The sequence below is a fragment of the Triticum dicoccoides genome, chromosome 5A (genome assembly GCF_002162155.2).
Source record: "Triticum dicoccoides isolate Atlit2015 ecotype Zavitan chromosome 5A, WEW_v2.0, whole genome shotgun sequence".
Classification (NCBI taxonomy): Eukaryota; Viridiplantae; Streptophyta; class Magnoliopsida; order Poales; family Poaceae; genus Triticum; species Triticum dicoccoides.
Genome location: NC_041388.1, coordinates 677,586,783 through 677,612,228, shown reverse-complemented (window position 1 = coordinate 677,612,228; position 25,446 = coordinate 677,586,783). Strand labels below are relative to the sequence as shown.

At 41.7% G+C, this 25,446-nt stretch overlaps 3 protein-coding genes across 16 annotated transcripts in view; 1 reads left to right on the top strand and 2 right to left on the bottom strand.

The window, feature by feature from the left end:
- LOC119304060 (protein unc-13 homolog) overlaps positions 1-6,182 on the bottom strand; it is a 13,077-nt gene extending 6,895 nt beyond the window's left edge. Inside the window, exon 1 of the mRNA XM_037581221.1 lies at positions 6,059-6,182. The gene's annotated coding sequence lies outside the window, so the exon portion shown is untranslated. The remainder of the gene's footprint in view (positions 1-6,058) is intronic.
- Positions 1,664-7,142, top strand: LOC119304061. Of its 14 annotated transcripts, none has more exons than XR_005148090.1 (10): positions 1,664-1,756; positions 1,898-1,975; positions 2,413-2,556; positions 2,991-3,098; positions 3,207-3,561; positions 5,013-5,054; positions 5,151-5,258; positions 5,381-5,574; positions 6,083-6,314; positions 6,443-7,142. XR_005148090.1 is itself a non-coding variant. In XM_037581222.1 (2 exons), exons 1-2 carry the CDS (start codon positions 6,191-6,193, stop codon positions 6,780-6,782), a joined length of 372 nt encoding a protein of 123 aa, XP_037437119.1. In that variant the 5' UTR covers positions 6,161-6,190; the 3' UTR covers positions 6,783-7,142. The 14 variants fall into 14 exon arrangements, 1 of the variants encoding a protein (XP_037437119.1); XR_005148089.1 differs by having other exon boundaries at positions 3,196-3,561; XR_005148093.1 differs by having other exon boundaries at positions 2,413-3,098; positions 3,207-3,319; positions 3,470-3,561.
- Positions 7,143-9,241: 2,099 nt separating this feature from the next.
- Positions 9,242-14,243, bottom strand: LOC119304059. The gene is made up of 5 exons (XM_037581220.1): positions 14,152-14,243; positions 11,737-12,200; positions 11,358-11,652; positions 10,233-11,188; positions 9,242-9,782 (listed from the first exon to the last, which is right to left on the bottom strand). Exons 1-4 carry the CDS (start codon positions 14,158-14,160, stop codon positions 10,262-10,264), a joined length of 1,695 nt encoding a protein of 564 aa, XP_037437117.1. The 5' UTR covers positions 14,161-14,243; the 3' UTR covers positions 9,242-9,782; positions 10,233-10,261.
- Positions 14,244-25,446: the final 11,203 nt, after the last annotated feature.

The following is a 25,446-nucleotide window of genomic DNA, read 5'->3' as shown; positions in this document are numbered from 1 at the left end:
ATATATAAACCGCGGCTGATAACTCATGTACAAGCATCGCTATAACATTGACCAAAGAGCATGGTAATATACGAACCGCAGGCCTAAAAACAACATGGTAATATAAGAACCACATGCACGATAACTTATATGAATACATCATGGTAATATATGAACTGCAGTGTCGGTGAACCATTTTATGCCTCCGATAACTTATGTGAAAATAGCACAGAACTTGCATATAAAAGGCATGGTAAATTTTGGCTAAAAAAATCATCGGAACATGTCAACATGGGATCTAGTTTCGAAGATCTCGTCGCGACGAATCTTTTATGTAAAAACATTTTTACACCGGACCGACGGTTTGAGCTACAAAACATTTTAAATTTTTGAATAAAGAGAATCTAGAATGACATCATCTTTTTTATCCTCTAGTGTATGTATCTAATCTAACATATAAAGCCTGGTAGAGTACCCGCCATTCCAGGGGCATTCGCGGCGCGCGTGCGTTGTGGCCGCACGATTTCACATCAACAGGGATTTTTACGCTGCTGTCAAAGTCGTGGCCGTTAGTCCTCTGTGACTCATTTGTTTTGCTTCCTTGTCCATGACGGGTGGGCCTCAAATGTCTACGGGCCCAGTGTATTGGTGCGTCCCGCGTGCGTCCTGTCTAACATATAAAGCCTGGTAGAGTACCCGCCATTCCAGGGGCATTCGCGGCGCGCGTGCGTTGTGGCCGCACGATTTCACAGCAACATGGATTTTTACGCTGCTGTCAAAGTCGTGGCCGTTAGTCCTCCGTGACTCATTTGTTTTGCTTCCTTGTCCATGACGGGTGGGCCTCAAATGTCTACGGGCCCAGTGTATTGGTGCGTCCTGCGTGCGTCCTAGGTGAGAAAGCGAGAGGCGTGGGGCTGGATCGTAGGGCGCGGTGAAAACCTAGCCCCCAATCCCATTCGTCTCCAAGCAGCCAATCCCTCCACTTCTCGAGCCCCGCTCCCCTCCTCCCCTGGTCTCCACTGCGCCGCCTCCCCCCCCCTTCCCTTTTCTCCTCCCGTGCTCTCGCCCGGGCCGAGCCGAGCGACCTCCTGGCCAGCATCTACTCCATCTTGTTTTTCTCCGGCTAAACAGCGGTGAGCCCGCGGATCTGGCGTCCCGGGAGTGGAAGGGGATCTGGCGTCCTGGGAGTGGAAGAAACGAGGAGCATCCACCCGATGGGGGAGGAGGTGGCGCCCAGGGAGAGGGGTGGCGGCGGCCCCTCTGCCTACCACCGAGGTCTGGGAGAAACATGGAGGTGGCAGGGAGCATGGGAGCGATAGCGGTGACTGGATGCCAGGAGCTTGACGAGGTCCATGCCGGCAGCACCCTCTCGCTCAACCTTACTGGCGGTGTGGCTGTACAAACGACGCCGGTCGACGGTGATATGGCACCGCATCCCTCCCCTTCCCCCTCTCCCCTCCTCTTCAAAATATTAGTTGGACCAATTCCCGATAGCCGTCTTCTTTACCCTGTTTCAAAATCAGGAAATCCTGGTTCCTAATATGTGATGTTTTCTTTTTAAGGGGCTGGAGAATCAGGAAAGTCCATGATATCTATGCAGGCAAGATCCCATTGTATTCTTCCCTGGAAAGTTACAATCCCAGTGACAAATAGTATACCTTACATTTTTCTGAACATCTATCTCCAGATAAATCTTCTTTTCTGGACCGGCTTTGATGTGGCGGAATACAAGGGCTATACGACAGTCAACCATGTCATCGTGTACCAGACAATCAAAGTATGCCAATACTGCAACGAGTGTGTTTAATATAGTTTTTGCTCTTATTGCTTAGTGAGGATCATGTAGGCAGCTTTATATTGTTCTTTTGGGAGTGGTTTGTAAGTGTTTTTTCCCGAGTAATGAGCTTAATTTGCGCAGTTAATGTATGATGGGGCTAAAGAGCTTGCCCAAGGGGAATCTGACTACTCAAAATATGCTATTTTACCTGATAATCAGGTTCGTACGTCCTATTTTGTTCAGTACATAAGTTACATTTGGACTGGGCATAAACACCAATATATTGCAACATGAACAACTTGTTATAGCTGATGCAGCATTACAGTTAACACTCAGAACTAGACTATAATCAACCTTGTTCAGACCTTGCACCTGCTTTAAGCTCTGCTGCAATATTGTGTTTTGCTGCTGTTCCACCGTCATGTGTTTTGCTACTTTTCCACCGTCATACACGGATATACTTTCAACTGTAGATGATTCAGCCAAATGAAGTATACAAAGTTTGGTCTCTAACCCGTCCTTTCTATGTATCGCTCCTTCGATTTCCCACAAATCATTGTTCTTCTGATAGCTTAGGAATATATAATCTCTGCTTGTTATTACACTTGATTTGTTCAGAGAAAGAATACTAACTTTATACAGTGTTCTTCTGATAGCTAAGAAATAAGTTAAGAGAGGCGGAACCCGACCCTGATGACAGCCAAAATCAGGCCCCACTCCTCTCTCTCTCTCTCTGGCACCTACTCTTCAGATGGCCAACAACACTTTGCCAGCAACGGCTGCTGTCCAGTTAAGAGCAAGTATGTTTTGTTGCTGAAGCATTATTTGGATTATAGTTACTTCTCTGTTTCTGTGAATAACTACACATGTGTTCTTCTACTTTTCATACTGTCAAATTCTTATCTTTGTACATGGATCCATTAAGAACATTAAATAGACCACCCAGTTCATGTAGAATATTGTCTAATGCCTTCAATTATGCCATGATGTATTCATACAAGGTGATGTTATAACCATATCTAGAGAAGATCACAGACAAGTTTCTTCAGCACTATTGTGTTCACTATGCTCTCCACTGGCATGTCAGCATTATACAGTGTCCTTGTGATAACTGAGAAATATATTGTGGCTGATGTCATGGCAAGGCTACTACAATCCTGACTTTGTCAAGTATTAAGTATTATTGAGATTATGAAGTTTGTTTATTTACAGTGTGTTGCTCTCCTATCTTCAGGAGATTGGAGAAAAACTATCAAAAATAAGTGTCAGGTTTGATTACCCACCCCTTAACAAAGAAGTCATACAGGGTGTATGAAATCTATGGGAAGATCCATCCATCTAGGTGAAAAGAAGTTCATATTTCTGTAAATGTGTATACTGTCAAGCAACCAGTTTTATTATAAAGAAATGCATCTGTAAGAAACTTACTTGTGTGGAAGTGTGTTGCAAGTTCATCCCCATCCCCCGTCGGACCCAATGTTGTAAGTTAGAATAGTGGGTCTGCGGTTCTTGTTGCTGTTCTGCCGGCCCGCCGCCTCGTGTGCTGCCTTTCTTCCTGCCAAGGTTCTGCCTTCCTTCTCTGACTTTCCATTGTTTTGCTCATTTCATATACACCATTTTACTCGCTCTACCTGTGTGTTCTGTGCGTCGTGTTCTGTTTACATTATTATTTTCTTCTCATGCTTGCTCTCCTTCAAGCTTATTTTGTGCCAGGATTCTGGAAACGACCAAGGACAAGCAACTCAAGCGAAAGATTGCTTCACTTAATCTGGCGCTGTTATTCTTCTGAAACATGCTAAAGAAAGGTTGGTACTCTTGGGTAAATCCAGCCTTTTTGATTCATTTGTCTATTGTTCTTATCATACAGGGTGTATCCCAAAATTTTAAAAAATATGCCTCTCAGATCAAAATGTTAGTACGTGAACAAATGGTTTAAAAATATAGCCTCTATCAAAAGTTCCCAATGCTTGAGTCGATGCAACGTGTATGGTAGCAAGTAAGTACTGCTGGTGCAGAATGGTTGCAACATTGAGCAACTAGCTGGTTTTGGCTATTTTGCAACTGTAATTAGGACTTGATTACTGATGTGTGCCAGTATTAATCTATGTTGGTATTTTTTCATACGACCAGCATTAATCTATGTTGTGATGTATGCCAATTCATTGCCGATGGAGTGCCATTTGCCGAAAATATGTGTATCGTTGCACTCTATTGCTTAGGCCTTTAAGTTAATGTGTTGTTGGTTACATCCCTGATAACTAGATTGATACATTGTCGTAAACACATTACACTCCTAAAAACACATCTACTAGGCTTATATGCCCAATCTGTATAGTAGCTAGCTTCATCTTAATTCAGTCTCAACGTTGGTAACAATATTTAAAAATAGCACAAATAGGCCCTCCAAACACCATGCCGGTTGGGCTCTCTTTCCTACCGAGTTAGATGACAACCATTACAGGGTAAATTGGTCATATAATTTCATTCCACACAATATGTGATAGGGCATCTCCTCAGTTTAAACCGTTCTATATATAAGTTCTTCTACTTGTTTTCTTGACTTACAACATTCTTTTCATATAATTTCATTCCACAGAATATGTGACAGGGCACCTGCTCAGTTTAAACTGTTCTATATATAAGCTCTTATACTTGTTTTCTTGACCTGCAACATTTTCTTCATTCTCTTAACATGAAACTCTCTCCGCATATGGTCTATTGGACACTATATTTTTCATGTGATTCGGTATTACCTATCAAAGTCATGTGATCACTAATCAGTGTCGTGGCGCACATCTGCTAGCCTTTGATTTTGGTCTGTCGCCCATGCCATGTATTTTACATGTTCATCTATTTGGGCATTAGTGACACTGGTAGTTAGTAGCCGTGTTAATCAAAATTCTAGAAAAGTGTTACATTAAAACTGGTACGTAAACCACCTTATGCTAATATTAGTGCTACACGAACTCCAGAATGGCTTATTGATGGTGAATTTCGTGGTGCATCACGGGTCGAACCTCCAGGATTTTGTGGCCATATTATGTTGTCTGCAATGTTGTAATTCAGATGCCTTGATTAATACACATGTGAATGGGGGTGCTAAACCAGTCATTCCCCTTTGAAAACCGATGTTGCCTTGCATACATATGTATTTTGCTGGTCTCGAATCGGAGACCGCTGATAGTATGCTATTTGGTGCTATGTTATTTCAAATGTTGATAAAATTCTATATTTTGCAACCTATTGTTTCTTGGAGATGAGAAGGATCGGCAAAAAAGTTTGAGCCTCCTCTTAGAAGGTCAGTGACAATCTTAATGCTTTAGTAAAGACTGTTTAGTGTTTATGATCAAGGAAACATAATGATTTACTTATTCTGTTCTCCTGGCAATCATAGGTTCAAAACGGGACGCGGGCAAGATAGCTCTAGGAAAGTTGGTGCGGACGGCTCCGAAGTGGAGCCTAGAAGTGGCGAATTTTCTTAATACCGCTACATTAATCACCTGTCAGTACCTTTCTATTAATATACTTTGTTAATACGTGCTACATCAACCACCTGTACACGCTTTACGTGTTTCTACTTTTTTATTTTGCAACTAACAAAGTGTTCTTTGCTATTGTATTAAGGAAATTGGCAATAGTGACAACCTAGAGGAAGATGATACCACCGAAAGTGATGTGCCGGTGGATGATATGGACGAATACAACTAGAATATTGCCAAGCCTATTATTGCATCAAGGGCAAGACTTATTACCGATGCTCAGCGCAAAGTCGAATATATGCTCAAGGAAATATGGGTGCCTCCTCCAACGCTACCCATGTGCGTCATTTCCCTTAAATCTATCATTATGATTAAGACTATTGAGCATGCGTTTGCTTCTGATTTTGTGGATTATGGGCGCACAATGAAGTATGGTCGGTGTTAATGATTTATCGCCTCTGAATCTATGTTCAATCATAATATCACTATTTTTGTGAAAATGCAGTGTTTACTTCATCTATATCATACTCCCTTTTTACACTAACATAAGACATTTTTGCAGTTTAAATTGAACTGCAAAAATGTCTTATATTAGTGTACAGAGAGAGTATTTATGTTCTATGGCCATCATCTTTATAAATTACCCTAGCCTAATTACAACAGTTTATAGAAACATGCTTAGAACTATATGACAACTTGTCTCACATATACCAAATCAAGGTTGCTTATCAGTAACACCCCATTGTTAGCATATGCTTTAGGGCCAAATTGTGTTTCATGTGTCTCTCCTATTGCCTTTTTACTATATGATTGAAGTCCATACCTGACATCAAACAATCTTAAACAGATCCATTTGTCAATGATGACTCTGCTTGATGTCGCCGCATACCAGCAGAAGATAAAGCTCAACCATAGATTGGAAGACCGGGGCTATATAGATTGATGTCTAAAACCAATGCAGATCACCCTGCTGAAGAAGGAGAGGAAGTTAGAAATCAGTTTCAGTTTTACAGGTGCAAAATCAACTCATTCCACTGTAATACTGGACATCCAGATGTCCAGGATGGTTATTGTACATGGTATGTTAGCTTGCCTTTTCTAAGTACTTTTCAATCAAGTTAAATTAGATGCTGCTATCTGTGGTGATTTGCATGAGCATAATACTGTTGTAGAAGACCCTGCTAATCAAGCGAATATGCTTCTTCAGGAGAATCAGGATGGATTAGAATGGATTATTTATTACCTTGGTGACAACGTCGGGTGGGCGCTGAATCGTGGACATGTCCCCTATGAATCCAGGCGGCTGGGTGAACAGATGGACCAAGCTCCCTCCTCCGCCCAAGAAGCTACCGGGGAAAGCAGCACCGACGGCCGGAACCTCCTCCGCCCAAGAAGCAGCCGGGGAAAGCAGCACCGACGGCCAGAACCTCCTCCACCCAAGAAGCAGCCGGGGAAAGCAGCACCGATGGCCGGAACCTCCTCGCCCAAGACGGCCAGAACAACACTACGGCGGATCCAAATCGCCAGTCTCCTCTGTCCAGAGCTGAACTGAGTGGCTACCCCCATGAGAGGACACGCGCACAGCCAAACCCACACACACCAGACACGCGTGGCATGGTGGCTTATCCGGTGGGAGACTACCACTTGCTCACGCTGAACCATTGTGGCCCACAGCCCCCCGTGAACGTTGTATCCCACTGCCACTTGCACCTGTATACGTTGTGGCCCACCGGGAAAATGCATATATGAGCGCTCGTAGGTGCTAGCCATCTATTCCAAGGGGAGAAAAAAAATCTACTCCCAAGGAGTATTTATTTTCTTTTTAAAGGATCTATTATTCTCAGGTACTCCTTCCGTCTCATAATATAAAATACTTTTTGACACTACATCAGTGTTAAAAAATGTCTTACATTATGAGACTGAGGGAATATGTTTTATTCACATAAACAAGTGTGACAACCGGTAAAAATCTTAGCACTCAATTATTTTTTTCAAAAATTATCCATATCTATTATCAATGTTCATTGAAAATACAAATCATATCAAACATAATAAAAATTACATTGCGATTCCAAGACCATCGCATAGCCACTACTGTTGCTGACGCGCCGCTATCGCCGCTCCCCTACGGGATCCGACTTGACCTGGTCAATGATAGCTGAGAAGTCTTCATACATGTGCCCCTTGTTCAGTACCTGGAGCCGTAGTTGTCATCATTGAACCCTTGCCTATATCTGAAGCATCTGACACCAAATCCTGCCACATGACGAGAAACCCTAACCTCATCACCCCAAGGAGACGACAGGAATCTACACCAGAGCTTTGTCGGCTATGTTCAAATGGACGAACTCGAGTAGGATCGGGACATGAAAGACAAACTCGAAGAAGTAGCGCCACCATCCGCTCGAGTGTCGCACCTGCGAGGACTAAAAAACGTGACCTAAACAACTAACCAGATCGAAGGCAACGAGATTCCCATTCCCACCACCGGTTGATGGAGCGGCAGCAAAGGGAAGGTGAATCCACAGGCTCGCCAGTGAAGTTTTGAGGGGAGAGTTTGCCCTAGCCACCTAGAGTTTACTCTCCCCAAACAGCAAGCGACAGAACGAAAACACATGTCGGAGCGGTCTCAACCATCCATTCCCAAGGAGTGTTTTTCCTTTTTGAGGGTCTATATTCTCTAAGAGTTTTTATTCACAAAAACAAGTGTGATGTTGCAGAAACAAGCGTGATGATCCGGTCAAAGTCATACCCCTCAATTGAACAAGGGAGCTCCTACCCCTATGGAGATTAATGATTTATCTACACAAAAAATATCAGTTATCCAATGCCAATTATTAGGAGTGGTTGTTGTTGTGCTGGTTGTTAGCAAGAAGGTTGGGATCATGCACTAATTTTTTTTCCCTATGTTCATTGTTTGTGTACCTATCTAATGGCATTTCAAGAATTTTTTCCTCTACAACCTGTAAATTTCGGATTCAGTTTACTGATCTTTGAAAGTCATGTATAACTTGGCAGAAATGCTATCCCTACAAATGCAAACGTTTCTGTTACAAAAGGTTTTACCCTTGATGCTTGAATTTGGACCTTGCACCTTACTTGGGTAACATAGAGCCAAATGGCACATTGTCCAAATACACGTTGAAAACACTTCGGGTTTGACATGGTCTCTATTCTTGATCAAACATAAAGTTACTAAAAAAAGGCAACTATTTCTCCACATGAACATGGTTTCAAATGGGTCTCTGCGCCATTTGGCGCACCGGGTCATCTAGTTAGAAGAAGAAATGCACGTGAAAGGAGAAAGAATCAAGCTAATGTATGCATCTATTTAGAGTGAAGGAAGTAGAGGTGTGGCAGTTTTGCTTATATGGCACACATGTGCCAAATATCATAGTCCAACTAAGAAACCACAGCTAGCTAGCTTCTCCCCCTGTACATAAGTGCTTCTGCCACAGCACACAGGAGCAAAACCACCAAGGTTCCGAGCCAGTCCAAGTAAGCAAAACAAGCAGGAAGGCGACTTAATGGTAGAACATGGGGAAGAGAACATTGATCAAGTCCAGGCTAGCAGCAGGCAGCACACATTCTGATGATGATAGAAAGAAAGAAACATCTGAAGCATTCTTTTCCTCTGCTGTATTTTCTTGTGTTTTACACTTGATCAGTGCTGTCTTCCCCATGCTTCATATCTTGCTTGTGCCCTTTTTTGATGATGATACAAACTGGAATTCAGCATCTCCACCTCTCCAGAGCCTCACAAAGATAACACTGCAAACAAGAGGAAGATGCCAGATGGAATCTGTAGGTAGGGGTCATGACCAAGTAAGGCTTCCCAGCAGCCTGCAGAAGCACTTGATCCCTTCATCTGGATCGACCAGACCAGATAAACTATTCTAACTGGGACAAGGATAAATTTCATACTAACGCCACAGCACAAAACAGAGTTATAAATATGTTCTATCTTGCATATGTAATTGCCACCGAATAGTAAACCATTCGCCAGGGAATATATTATAAACAAGATAAGATCCATGCATCAAAGCGCTCAAGCAGGAATTACATAACACTTTCATGGGCATGCAGTTTTCCTTCTCAATCAAACTACCACTAATAGTTAAGACTTCTTAGGTGTTTCGTTGATTCTACTCACCAAGACCTGATTGATTGATTGACGCAAAATCAAGTGCTTGACAAACAGTGTAACACACAAAGCGCTACAGTTCAGTATGAATTTTACCTAGCCTGAATTTGTTTTTGGAACCGTGCAGGAGATCCCTGCATGTGAATGAATCTTCTTACACCGAGAGGAAAACAACGACTAAAATAGGCCAAGTGCTCCCAGGCTGGCTCAAGCATCGGCCAAACAAGTGAAAGCAAAATCTAACTAACTGGCTAACACCAAGCACTGCCCTAGACCTTTTCTAAGATGATGGGAGTGACTTTGTCGCCAAAAAATGCAATGGCCCAAACGACCAGTTCAGTCTCATTCAGTCCTTGCTGCCAGATAAGCTCCCCTAGCCGCAATCCACCAAAAAAACGAGTTCCTGATCCAGTAAATGAATGGTAAACTTTAGGTCAAATCTTGACTGCACGGGCAATTTCAAGGGCGCACAACATAGATAATGTAGCACAAGTACAAAATATGGTACAGAAAGACTCAATATTGCCATCCAACAACAGCACCCTCGGCACCAATGTCCTTATAGTATGTGCAATTTCTCCCATGAGTACTGTGCACCGGCAACTGTTAGACGAATTTGGAAACATAGATCTTGTCGTGGCTCTTAGAATATATAAAAAAGGGAGATTCCACACAATTTGATTTGTTATTCTTATAAACACATGGACAGCTGTATTAAACAACCATACTAAATGAGCCTTTACCATCACTCTTCTTAGCTTCAGAAGTGCCTCAAATCCAGATGCATATGGGGAGGGAGATAGATGATGGTCTTATTAAGCTTCTGAAGGAGAGGATAGAAGAAAAGACTAACCTACAAGTCAGCGCACAAGTAGGCTGGCATCACTCCTTGGCTTTCTCCTCCTTATTGCACTCAACCTTTTGATTTTTTTCATCCTGCTCTAGTCGATCAGCAAAGTCGTGTCTCAAGGTATGGACATTCTCTTCGGTCACGTCTGTCTGTATCATTTGCATCCAATGCTTTGTGGACTCGGTTCTGCTTTTCCACCATGTAATGATACTTTTTGCCAACGCCATGACATATATTGCACAATCATACGATTTTTTTTGTCTTGGTGTGGACACCTGCACAACACCGGGTGCATCAGGGAAGACTGCACCGAGTGCTGTAGCAAGACGATCTGCAGCAGAACGGTTTAGTCCATCCAGAGAATCCATGTGGTAGAACTGTGGTGGTGGCCCGTTGATGGCATCAATAAGGAATAAAGACCAATGTGTGCCCATGTCTGCCCGCCCAAAATTGGTGTTGTTGTTAACCGGCAAGAGCACAAGGCGACTGCGTCGTAGTAACTCGACATTGATGGCTGAAGCATCTTGAGCATACGCCGAAGACACCGTTGCATCAGCAAGATACACTTCATCATCATTATTGAGCTTAGTAGAAGATAAATGTTTCAAGTACTTGGTGATAACACCGTCTGCTACGAAATTGTTGGTACGAAGATCCACAATGTCTGAGCTGACCTTGTCCACCACCACCACTTTCTCTCCTTCAGATTCCTTTTCCTTGTCGCCACTAGCTATTAACGAATCAAACTGAAAGTTGTCTTCTTCTACAGAGGCACATACGGCAAACCCCCTACCCCCTACACCTCCCCTTAGTCCCACCGACGAATCAAACTGAAAGTTGTCTTCTTGATCCAGAGGCACATGCGGCAAACCCCCTACACCTCCCCTCAGTCCCACTGACGAATCAACGTGCTCCTTGTCGTCTGGATGCCAAATCTGCGACCTTGGGTTGAGTACATCCTATTGAAAAAAAGAAAAACCTATAAGATCAAGAACCATCTGATTTCGTAAAAGTGCACATAGCTTTTGAACTACCTAGGTATAAATTTATGAACAATTTTTTTTTCTTTTGCAACATGAATGATAGCTCAATTTTCAGTCAAACTGAACATATTGAATTGAGTCATACCTTCCATTGTTTCCCCGCCAACCACTTATACAATGCATCTTGTAAATATTCTGATCTCACGCCGAACTTAAAGTCAAAAGCCTTTCCACATTGATTAACAAATCCAACAAGTTTTCCATATGTATCGAAGACCGGAGCTCCAAGAACGTAATCTCTCAAGTAACAAAACTGCTTATCATGATTTTCATATTCGTCTTTCCGTTGTTTTCCTGCCACTGGAAGGTTGAAGCTGAAGGTCTGCTCACTTCCAGGGACCTTGCGGCCATTGGCAAGGACAGCAGTGCATCTTGGCGAACTGCAACACAAATGCAACAATTAACTGAGTTCCGAAATAAAGGTACAATAACAAATGAGGAAACACAAGGTTGTTTGAACGTACATAATACGACATACACACGGTAATCGCCAATACATTAGGGAGAAAATGGAGAGCACAATCTGAGAATACCCGTCCTCTCTGATTTGGTCATACCGAACTGCTTTCCAATCACCATGAGGAATATTTGCCACAATAAGGTTCATGGGCCCTTTCAGTTTAATCACCCTTGTATCGGTAGCTTCCGTTCCATCCGAGAACTTCACAACTGCGTTTTGGCCTTGGAACTTGAAAGATGTATGCACTGTTACAACCGTGAAATTATTGCTGCAGTGAACTACAAATCCGGTCCCAGCAGCTTTCCATTTGTTTTCCTCCTTTTTGACGTTTGTGACATCCTTATGTTCATCTGCCAATGGCAATGTTTCCTCTTTGATGACAGCCTTGGCATATGCTTCAATAGAAACAACACATGGTCTTACTTTGTCAAATAGAGGACGTATGACATTCTTATAGTCTGCTGGAACCTGAAAACAACAGAGAGAAAAAAAGACCACCTCAGTTAGCTAAAAACTGAGCTTTCAAAGAACGGAAAAATCACTAAAGAAACCTAATACGTTGGACCTAAGTTGAAACAATAATTAAATAGAATGAGGTACTGGATTGAATGCGCTAAAAAAATGAATTACTGCCGGTGGTTTACTTCCAGGAGGAAAATGTGCACTAAATATCTATACTATTATATAGTGTATGAGTATCAAAGCATATAGGCCACTGAATCTTTCCTATCGGACGGCTGGCAATCAGTGTGTTGAAATCTTGAACAACGTGGCAGTGTAACCACCACCGGAATTTTGTGATCCCGGCCAACGTCAAAGGAATTCGTGGTGGGCCTTAGCGCTGCACTGTGCTCCTGTGTCAGGTGGCAGGCTTTGGAAAGAAGATATAGAAAACGATTGAAAGAATCGGGAGTCTTCTAGGAGTCTTGGACCATGGCAATGCATACAGGGCAGAGCCCATTAAAAGGGAGTGCGCTAATATTAGCACCTGAGATATAAAAAATGTTTCATCTATAAACAATAAAGAAAGGCGGAAATGGAGAAAAACACATTTGCTAAGAGAATGTGTACATGGTTAAAAAAAGGTGTACACCAATTTAACACGCCCGAGAGTATATCCTGAACAAAAAGTTCCGGGTGTACGTATTGTTGCAAGCTTGAAATACGATATAAAAGCTTGAAATACAAGATAACTAATATTGTGCATGCAGACATAAATAAGAAATTATATGTCAAACAAATTTTTGTTCTTTGCCGCTTCAGAAATTGCAATTTCTTAATGAGGCGACTTGCACATCGCGAGGCTCTACAAAAATGTATACACCGACCCAGCTTTGCATATAGTGCATCTACCCGTTGTGGATTGATTGAGTATATAACATTTTTGATGCAAATTTATTTATAAAAAGTAATCAGTCAACATAGAGATAGTACCTCTTGCATTTAGAAATATAACTTGTTGTCATACAAACCATTGCAAAGTGTTTGAGTTTCTCTAAATTTTCTATTGATGTTGAATTGTTTGTACAATGAAAAATCCAAAGCAAATGGAGGAGTAAAATTATAGTTTTGAATAAACTGTACTTCATAACTTGTATTAGTGACGGTAAAAAATGGAATAAACTATCTACGTTTCACCATCAATGTTTAGAGAAAATAATGAAAGAATAGTAGAAACTAAAAAATAGCGAAAGAATATTATGGATAATAAAAAACCCAGTAGGACATCGAATAAATCCATGCAAGAATTCCATAGGAAATATCGCCATCTATATGTTAAGAAAGAAAAAACATTATACATTAAGGAACTTTTGACCGAATTAATGGTTCAATGCTAGCTAGATAAGTCATAACTTAGTTTTGCCACACACACTACACTTGATAATCATTTAAGAAGGGACTAAGATTTTGTTACTACCCTCAGATGTCACATCTGTTTTTGATGCTATAAATTTAAGTGATTAATTGTAGTGAAATTATGTAAATATTCAGAGCTAAGTTATTTATGCAATCTTGACAATCTAAGTTGGCTGTACATGCGAAGCATGTGCCTTTTGCTAGTACGATAAATACAACTACTACTATGTGCTAGTGGATGAAATCATCTTCCCTAACACAGGATCCTGTTTGAGATGTGGGACACACATGGTACAGCCCTATCTATCCGGAATCTGCAAGGACATTTACTTCAGACATTTATATCCCTATCTGCCCGAAGCACACCGACGTACAGTGGCGGATCTAGTGGGGGTGCCCTGGTGCCATGGCACCCTCTCCACAATTGCAAAAAAAAAAAAAAACTATATGCTCAACAGTAAATATTCATCGAGTTGTTGCTATTTTGAGATTATGATGATGTTTGGCGTAAACTTTGAACTATGGCACCCCAAGCCTGCGGTTACCGCCACTGCCGACGTACCAGAGGCATTGACGGCGTTGGGGGAACCGCGAAGATTGAGGGACCGAGGAAGAGGGGGGACGGCGCGGCAGGGGAGTCGCTGCAAGAGTGGGGCGGCGGGGCAGGGGAGTCGCTGCAAGAGGGGGGCGGCGCGGCAGGGGAGTCGCTGCAAGAGGGCGGCGGCAGGGCAGGTGGCGGCGGCTCTAGGTTAGGAACACGGGCGTTTTCTTCTTCTTTGCTGTTTGCGAATTACGGAGTTCACCCTCACGCCTGAAATGTTTACTCCGTGGGCCGGCCCAATAACGTCCCACATTCCTTTTCCTTTCTTCTTCTCGTTCTTTATTTCCTTTTCTATTTTATTTTATATTCTGTATTCTATTTCTCTCCGATTCCTTTTGTTTTCACGTTCTTTCACAGTCATATGTTTTATTTTTAAATTATATAATGTTTTTATTTTTTGCTTATTGTTTCAGGAAAATACACAAATATATTTGAAAAGTATATATATGAACATATGTTTAAACGTGCATGAACAATTTTCTCACATATATAAATTTTTAAATGCAACATTTTTCTGAAATACATTAATATATTTTTTCTTATACATAAACCCTTTTGAACATGAGATCAACATTTCACTTAAAATATGTGAAAATTTATTAAATAAAACAAGTATGCCAACATATATGTTGACACGCACCAATTAATCATTTTTTACATGGACTTTTGAAAATACATGAATATCAAAAGAGTTACATGATTGTTTTTTTGTATACATGAACATTTAAAAAAAGGACCCTTGGACACTTATATTAATGTACATGTACATTTTTTAATATAGAAATATTTTCATTATTAAACTAAAACTTTGGAATGTATGTTTAGAACACATTTACCAAGATTTATTAAATGTAAATAGGCCATACACCGATGAGCTTGGTAAGTGGGTGGCCATCTAGCTATCCTTGGACCGAGGATGTCCCAAGTGCACATACATCATCTGCTAAAAAAATGCACATACATCAAGGGCCAACTATACTTAGCGATTAGTCGCTAGTAGCATGATCAGTGTGAACAATTACTTTAGAATCAACTGTGTAAGATTTGAATTTGTCATATGCAAACACAACTGCTAAAAATTCTTTCTCAGTAGTAAAATAATTTTTTTGAGCACTGTCTAGAGTTTTACTAGCATAATGGATAACATTTAGTTACTTATCAACTCTTTGTCCTAAAACAACACCAACAACAAAATCACTAACATCACACATAATTTCAAAAGAAAAGTTCCAATCAGATGGTTGAACATATAGGTGCAGAGGTTAATACTTTCTTAGGTGTGTCAAATGCTTTTACACAATCATCATAAAAAATAAATGGAACATCTTTTTGCAAAAGACTAGTAAGAGGCCTAGAAAATTTTAGAAAAATCTTTAACAAACTTCCTATAAAAACCAGCATGACCAAGGAAACTTCTTATACCTTTAATATCTTTAGGACATGGCATTTTCTCAATTGCATCAACTTTAGCTTTGTCTACTTCAATACCTCGTTCAGAAATTTTATGCCCCAAGACAATACTTTCATTCACCATAGAGTGACACTTCTCCCAATTCAAGGCAAGATTAGTTTGTTCATGTCTCTGCAAAACTCATTCAAGGTTGCTTAAGCAATCATCAAAAGAAGTCCCATAAATAGAAAAGTCATCCATGAAAACCTTAACAATCTTTTCACAAAAGTCAAAGAATATAACAGTCATACATCTTTGAAAGGTAGCAGGTGCATTGCATAAACCAAAAGGCATGCGTCTATAAGCATAAGTTCCAAAAGGGCAAGTAAAAGTGGTTTTCTCTTGATCAGGTTGTGATACATGTATTTAAAGAAATCAGAATATCCATCAAGGAAGCAAAAGTGTGTGTGCTTAAATAATCTTTCTAACGTTTGATCAATAAAAGGTAAGGGGTAATGACCCTTTCTAGTACCTTTGTTTAATTTTCTAAAATAAATTATCATCCTATAACCAGTTACAATTCTTTGTGGAATGAGTTCATTTTTATCATTAGGAACAACTGTAATGCCTCCTTTCTTAGGGACACATGAACATGACTTACCCATCTACTGTTAGTCATGGGATAAATTATAACTACTTCCAGAAGCTTTAATATTTCAGTTCTTAACACTTTTTTCATCTTAGGATTCAATCGTCGTTGATGATTGACAACTGGTTTAGCATCAGGCTCCATATTAATTTTATGCTCACATAAAGTGGGACTAATGCCCCTAAGATCATCAAGAGTATATTCAATAGCAGCATGGTGCTTCCTTAGAGTTTTAAGTAATCTCTTCTCTTCATGCTCTGTAAGGTTAGCACTAATAATAAAAGGATATATTTTCTTTTCATTAAGATAAGCATGTTTCAAAGTATCAGGTAATTGTTTTAATTCAAACACGGGATCATCTTTAGGTGGTGGAGGACCTACTAGAGTTTCAACAGGTAAATTGTGTATAAGAATAGGTGGTTGATCAAAGAACATCTTATCTAATTCATTTCTTTCATGCAAGTGCATATCATTTTCATGATCCAACAAGTATTGTTCTAAAGGATCAGTTGGAGGTATGACAATAGAAGCAAGACCAAACATTTCATCTTTACTAGGAAATTCTTTATCATGAGGTTGTGTAAGAAACTTAGAGAAATTAAATTCATGAGACACATCACCAAAGTTAACACTGACAGTTTCTCTAGCGCAATCAATCTTAACATTAACAGTGTTCAAGAAAGGTCTACCAAATATTATGGGACATAAATCTGAAGGAAATATGCCCTAGAGGCAATAATAAACTTATTATTTATTTCCTTATATCATGATAAATGTTTATTATTCATGCTAGAATTGTATTAACCGGAAACATAATACATGTGTGAATACATAGACAAACTTAGTGTCACTAGTATGCCTCTACTTGACTAGCTCGTTAATCAAAGATGGTTATGTTTCCTAACCATGAACAAAGTGTTGTTATTTGATTAACGAGGTCACATCATTAGTTGAATGATCTGATTGACATGACCCATTCTATTAGCTTAGCACCCGATCGTTTAGTATGTTGCTATTGCTTTCTTCATGACTTATACATGTTCCTATGACTATGAGATTATGCAACTCCCGTTTACCGGAGGAACACTTTGTGTGCTACCAAACGCCACAACATAACTGGGTGATTATAAAGGAGCTCTACAGGTGTCTCCAAAGGTAGATGTTGGGTTGGCGTATTTTGAGATTAGGATTTGTCACTCCGATTGTCGGAGAGGTATCTCTAGGCCCTCTCGGTAATGCACATCACATAAGCCTTGCAAGCATTGCAACTAATGAGTTAGTTGCGGGATGATGTATTACAGAACGAGTAAAGAGACTTGCCGGTAACGAGATTGAACTAGGTATTGGATACCGACGATCGAATCTCAGTCAAGTAACATACCGATGACAAAGGGAGCAACATATGTTGTTATGCGGTCTGACCGATAAAGATCTTCGTAGAATATGTAGGAGCCAATATGGGCATCCAGGTCCCGCTATTGGTTATTGACCAGAGAGGTGTCTCGGTCATGTCTACATAGTTCTCGAACCCGTAGGGTCCGCACGCTTAACGTTCGTTGACGATATAGTACTATGTGAGTTATGTATGTTGGTGACCGAATGTTGTTCGGAGTCTGGGATGAGATCACGAACATGACGAGGAACTCCGGAATGGTCCGGAGATAAAGTTTGATATATGTGATAATAGTGTTTGGTCACCGGAAGGGTTTCGGAAATCACCGAAAGGGGTTCCGGATGTTTCCCGAAATGTTTGGGTACGAGAACACTTTATTTGGGCCAAAAGGGAAAGCCCACAAGGTTTTTGGAAAGCGCAAAAGGAAGTTTTGCAGAGTCCAGGGGCCAGACGCCAGGGTCCCTGGCGTCTGGGTCCAGACGTCGGGAACCCTGGCGTCTGGGTCCAGACGCCGGGAACCCTGGCGTCTGGCCCTGGAGTCCGAGAAGGACTCTTGCCTTTCGGGTGAAACCGACTTTGTGGAGGCTTTTACTCCAAGTTTCGACCCCAGGGCTCAACATATAAATAGAGGGGCAGGGCTAGCACCAAAGACACACCAAGAAACACCAAGCCGTGTGCCGGCAACCCCGTCTCCTCTAGTTTATCCTCCGTCATAGTTTTCGTAGTGTTTAGGCGAAGCCCTGCGAAGATTGTTCTTCACCAACACCGTCACCACGCCGTCGTGCTGCCGGAACTCATCTACTACTTCGCCCCTCTTGCTGGATCGAGAAGGCGAGGACGTCACCGAGACGTACGTGTGCAGAACTTGGAGGTGCCGTGCTTTCGGTACTTGGATCGGTCGGACGTGAAGACGTACGACTACATCAACCGCGTTGATATAACGCTTCCGCGAACAGTCTACGAGGGTACGTAGACAACTCTCTCCCCTCTCGTTGCTATGCATCACCATGATCTTGCGTGCGCGTAGGAATTTTTTTTGAAATTACTGCGCTACCCAATAGTGGCATCCGAGCCTAGGTTTTTATGGTTTGATGCTATATGCACGAGTAGAACACAAGTGAGTTGTGGGCGATATAAGTCATACTACCTACCAGCATGTCATACTTTGGTTCGGCGGTATTGTTGGATGAAGCGACCCGGACCGACATTACGCGTACGCTTACGCAAGACTGGTTCTACCGCCGTGCTTTGCACACAGGTGGTTGGCGGGTGTCAGTTTCTCCAACTTTAGTTGAACCGAGTGTGGCTACGCCCGGTCCTTGCGAAGGTTAAAACGGAGTCTATTTAACAAACTATCGTTGTGGTTTTGATGCGTAGGTGAGATTGGTTCTTGCTTAAGCCCGTAGCAGCCACGTAAAACTTGCAACAACAAAGTAGAGGACGTCTAACTTGTTTTTGCAGGGCATGTTGTGATGTGATATGGCCAAAGACATGATGCTAAATTTTATTGTATGAGATGATCATGTTTTGTAACCGAGTTATCGTCAACTGGCAGGAGCCATATGGTTGTCGCTTTATTGTATGCAATGCAATCGCGATGTAATGCTTTACTTTATCACTAAGCGGTAGCGATAGTCGTGGAAGCATAAGATTGGCGAGACGACAACGATGCTACGATGGAGATCAAGGTGTTGCTCCGGTGACGATGGTGATCATGACGGTGCTTCGGAGATGGAGATCATAAGCACAAGATGATGATGGCCATATCATATCACTTATATTGATTGCATGTGATGTTTATCTTTTTATGCATCTTATCTTGCTTTGATTGACGGTAGCATTATAAGATGATCTCTCACTAAATTATCAAGAAGTGTTCTCCCTGAGTATGCACCGTTGCCAAAGTTCGTCGTGCCCAGACACCACGTGATGATCGGGTGTGATAAGCTCTACGTCCATCTACAACGGGTGCAAGCCAGTTTTTGCACATGCAGAATACTCAGGTTAAACTTGACGAGCCTAGCATATGCAGATATGGCCTCGGAACACGGAGACCGAAAGGTCGAGCGTGAATCATATAGTAGATATGATCAACATAACGATGTTCACCATTGAAAACTACTCCATCTCACGTGATGATCGGTTATGGTTTAGTTGATTTGGATCACGTGATCACTTAGAGGATTAGAGGGATGTCTATCTAAGTGGGAGTTCTTAAGTAATTTGATTAATTGAACTTAAACTTATCATGAACTTAGTACCTGATAGTATCTTGCTTGTTTATATTGATTGTAGATAGATGGCTCGTGCTGTTGTTCCGTTGAATTTTAATGCGTTCCTTGAGAAAGCAAAGTTGAAAGATGATGGTAGCAATTACACAGACTGGGTCCGTAACTTGAGGATTATCCTCATTGCTGCTCAGAAGAATTACGTCCTGGAAGCACCGCTGGGTGCCAGGCCTGCTGCTGGAGCAACACCAGATGTTATGAACGTCTGGCAGAGCAAAGCTGATGACTACTCGATAGTTCAGTGTGCCATGCTTTACGGCTTAGAATCGGGACTTCAACGATGTTTTGAACGTCATGGAGCATATGAGATGTTCCAGGAGTTGAAGTTAATATTTCAAGCAAATGCCCGGATTGAGAGACATGAAGTCTCCAATAAGTTCTATAGCTGCAAGATGGAGGAGAACAGTTCTGTCAGTGAGCATATACTCAAAATGTCTGGGTATAATAATCACTTGATTCAGATGGGAGTTAATCTTCCAGATGATTGTGTCATTGACAGAATTCTCCAATCACTGCCACCAAGCTACAAGAGCTTCGTGATGAACTATAATATGCAAGGGATGAACAAGACTATCCCCGAGCTCTTCGCAATGCTGAAAGCTGCGGAGGTAGAAATCAAGAAGGAGCATCAAGTGTTGATGGTTAACAAGACCACTAGTTTCAAGAAAAAGGGCAAAGGGAAGAAGAAGGGGAACTTCAAGAAGAACGGCAAGCAAGTTGCTGCTCAGGAGAAGAAACCCAAGTCTGGACCTAAGCCTGAAACTGAGTGCTTCTACTGCAAGCAGACTGGTCACTGGAAGCAGAACCGCCCCAAGTATTTGGCGGATAAGAAGGATGGCAAGGTGAACAAAGATATATGTGATATACATGTTATTGATGTGTACCTTACTAGAGCTCGCAGTAGCACCTAGGTATTTGATACTGGTTCTGTTGCTAATATTTGCAACTCAAAACAGGGACTACGGATTAAGCGAACACTGGCAAAGGACGAGGTGACGATGCGCGTGGGAAACTGTTCCAAAGTCGATGTGATCGCGGTCGGCACGCTACCTCTACATCTACCTTCGGGATTAATATTAGACCTAAATAATTGTTATTTGGTGCCAGCGTTGAGCATGAACATTATATCTGGATCTTGTTTGATGCGAGACGGTTATTCATTTAAATCAGAGAATAATGGTTGTTCTATTTATATGAGTAATATCTTTTATGGTCATGCACCTTTGAGAAGTGGTCTATTTTTGATGAATCTCGATAGTAGTAACACACATATTCATAATGTTGAAGCCAAAAGATGCAGAGTTGATAATGACAGTGCAACTTATTTGTGGCACTGCCGTTTAGGTCATATCGGTATAAAGCGCATGAAGAAACTCCATACTGATGGACTTTTGGAACCACTTGATTATGAATCACTTGGTACTTGCGAACCGTGCCTCATGGGCAAGATGACTAAAATACCGTTCTCCGGTACTATGGAGAGAGCAACAGATTTGTTGGAAATCATACATACCGATGTATGTGGTCCAATGAATATTGAGGCTCGTGGCGGATATCGTTATTTTCTCACCTTCATAGATGATTTAAGCAGATATGGGTATATCTACTTGAAACATAAGTCTGAAACATTTGAAAAGTTCAAAGAATTTCAGAGTGAAGTTGAAAATCATCGTAATAAGAAAATAAAGTTTCTACGATCCGATCGTGGAGGAGAATATTTGAGTTACGAGTTTGGTGTACATTTGAAAAATTGTGGAATAGTTTCGCAACTCACGCCACCCGGAACACCATAGCGTAATGGTGTGTCCGAACGTCGTAATCGTACTTTACTAGATATGGTGCGATCTATGATGTCTCTTACTGATTTACCGCTATCATTTTGGGGTTATGCTTTAGAGACGGCCGCATTCACGTTAAATAGGACACCATCAAAATCCGTTGAGACAACACCTTATGAACTATGGTTTGGCAAGAAACCAAAGTTGTCGTTTCTTAAAGTTTGGGGCTGCGATGCTTATGTGAAAAAGCTTCAACCTGATAAGCTCGAACCCAAATCGGAAAAATGTGTCTTCATAGGATACCCAAAGGAGACTGTTGGGTACACCTTCTATCACAGATCCGAAGGCAAGACATTCGTTGCTAAGAATGGATCCTTTCTAGAGAAGGAGTTTCTCTCGAAAGAAGTGAGTGGGAGGAAAGTAGAACTTGATGAGGTAACTGTACCTGCTCCCTTATTGGAAACTAGTACATCACAGAAAACTGTTTCTACGACACCTATACCAATTAGTGAGGAAGCTAATGATGATGATCATGAAACTTCAGGACAAGATACTACTGAACCTCGTAGATCAACCAGAGCGAGATCCGCACCAGAGTGGTACGGTAATCCTGTTCTGGAAATCATGCTGCTAGATCATGATGAACCTACGAACTATGAAGAAGCGATGGTGAGCCCAGATTCCGCAAAATGGCTTGAAGCCATGAAATCTGAGATGGGATCCATGTATGAGAACAAAGTATGGACTTTGGTTGACTTGCCCGTTGATCGGCAAGCAATTGAGAATAAATGGATCTTCAAGAAAAAGACTGATGCTGATGGTAATGTTACTGTCTACAAAGCTCGACTTGTCGCAAAAGGTTTTCGACAAGTTCAAGGGGTTGACTACGATGAGACCTTCTCACCCGTAGCGATGCTTAAGTCTGCCCGAATCGTGTTAGCAATTTCCGCATTTTATGATTACGAAATTTGGCAGATGGATGTCAAAACTGCATTCCTGAATGGATTTCTAGAAGAAGAGTTGTATATGATGCAACCGGAAGGTTTTGTCGATCCAAAGGGAGCTAACAAAGTGTGCAAGCTCCAGCGATCCATTTATGGACTGGTGCAAGCCTCTCGGAGTTGGAATAAACGCTTTGATAGTGTGATCAAAGCATTTGGTTTTATACAGACTTTTGGAGAAGCCTGTATTTACAAGAAAGTGAGTGGGAGCTCTGTAGCATTTCTGATATTATATGTGGATGACATATTACTGATTGGAAATGATATAGAATTTTTGGATAGCATAAAGGGGTACTTGAATAAGAGTTTTTCAATGAAATACCTCGGTGAAGCTGCTTACATATTAGGCATAAAGATCTATAGAGATAGATCAAGACGCTTAATTGGACTTTCACAAAGCACATACCTTGACAAGATTTTTAAGAAGTTCAAAATGGATCAAGCAAAGAAATGGTTCTTGCCTGTGTTACAAGGTGTGAAGTTGAGTCAGACTCAATGCCCGACCACTGTAGAAGATAGAGAGAAAATGAAAGATGTTCCCTATGCCTCAGCCATAGGCTCTATCATGTATGCAATGCTGTGTACCAGACCTGATGTGTGCCTTGCTATAAGTTTAGCAGGGAGGTACCAAAGTAATCCAGGAGTGGATCACTGGACAGCGGTCAAGAACATCCTGAAATACCTGAAAAGGACTAAGGATATGTTTCTCGTATATGGAGGTGACAAAGAGCTCATCGTAAAAGGTTACATTGATGCAAGCTTTGACACTAATCCGGACGATTCTAAATCGCAGACCGGATACGTGTTTACATTAAACGGTGGAGCTGTCAGTTGGTGCAGTTCTAAACAAAGCATCGTAGCGGGATCTACATGTGAAGCGGAGTACATAGCTGCTTCGGAAGCAGCGAACGAAGGAGTCTGGATGAAGGAGTTCATATCCGATCTAGGTGTCATACCTAGTGCATCGGGTCCAATGAAAATCTTTTGTGACAATACTGGTGCAATTGCCTTGGCAAAGGAATCCAGATTTCACAAGAGGACCAAGCACATCAAGAGACGCTTCAATTCCATCCAGGATCTAGTCCAGGTGGGAGACATAGAGATTTGCAAGATACATACGGATCTGAATGTTGCAGACCCGTTAACTAAGCCTCTTCCACGAGCAAAACATGATCAGCACCAAGGCTCCATGGGTGTTAGAATCATTACTGTGTAATCTAGATTATTTACTCTAGTGCAAGTGGGAGACTGAAGGAAATATGCCCTAGAGGCAATAATAAACTTATTATTTATTTCCTTATATCATGATAAATGTTTATTATTCATGCTAGAATTGTATTAACCGGAAACATAATACATGTGTGAATACATAGACAAACTTAGTGTCACTAGTATGCCTCTACTTGACTAGCTCGTTAATCAAAGATGGTTATGTTTCCTAACCATGAACAAAGTGTTGTTATTTGATTAACGAGGTCACATCATTAGTTGAATGATCTGATTGACATGACCCATTCTATTAGCTTAGCACCCGATCGTTTAGTATGTTGCTATTGCTTTCTTCATGACTTATACATGTTCCTATGACTATGAGATTATGCAACTCCCGTTTACCGGAGGAACACTTTGTGCGCTACCAAACGTCACAACGTAACTGGGTGATTATAAAGGAGCTCTACAGGTGTCTCCAAAGGTAGATGTTGGGTTGGCGTATTTCGAGATTAGGATTTGTCACTCTGATTGTCGAAGAGGTATCTCTGGGCCCTCTCGGTAATGCACATCACATAAGCCTTGCAAGCATTGCAACTAATGAGTTAGTTGCGGGATGATGTATTACAGAACGAGTAAAGAGACTTGCCGGTAACGAGATTGAACTAGGTATTGGATACCGATGATCGAATCTCAGGCAAGTAACATACCGATGACAAAGGGAACAACGTATGTTGTTATGCGGTCTGACCGATAAAGATCTTCATAGAATATGTAGGAGCCAATATGGGCATCCAGGTCCCGCTATTGGTTATTGACCAGAGAGGTGTCTCGGCCATGTCTACATAGTTCTCGAACCCGTAGGGTCCGCACGCTTAACGTTCGTTGATGATATAGTACTATGTGAGTTATGTATGTTGGTGACCGAATGTTGTTCGGAGTCCGGGATGAGATCACAGACATGACGAGGAACTCCGGAATGGTCCAGAGATAAAGTTTGATATATGTGATAATAGTGTTTGGTCACCGGAAGGGTTCCGGAAATCACCGGAAGGGGTTCCGGATGTTTCCCGAAATGTTTGGGTACGGGAACACTTTATTTGGGCCAAAAGGGAAAGCCCACAAGGTTTTTGGAAAGCGCAAAAGGAAGTTTTGCAGAGTCCAGGGGCCAGACGCCAGGGTCCCTGGCGTCTGGGTCCAGACGCCGGGAACCCTGGCGTCTGGCCCTGGAGTCCGAGAAGGACTCTTGCCTTTCAGGTGAAACCGACTTTGTGGAGGCTTTTACTCCAAGTTATGACCCCATGGCTCAACATATAAATAGAGGGGCAGGGCTAGCACCAAAGACACACCAAGAAACACCAAGCCGTGTGTCGGCAACCCCGTCTCCTCTAGTTTATCCTCCGTCATAGTTTTCGTAGTGTTTAGGCGAAGCCCTGCGAAGATTGTTCTTCACCAACACCGTCACCACGCCGTCGTGCTACCAGAACTCATCTACTACTTCGCCCCTCTTGCTGGATCGAGAAGGCGAGGACGTCACCGAGCCGTACG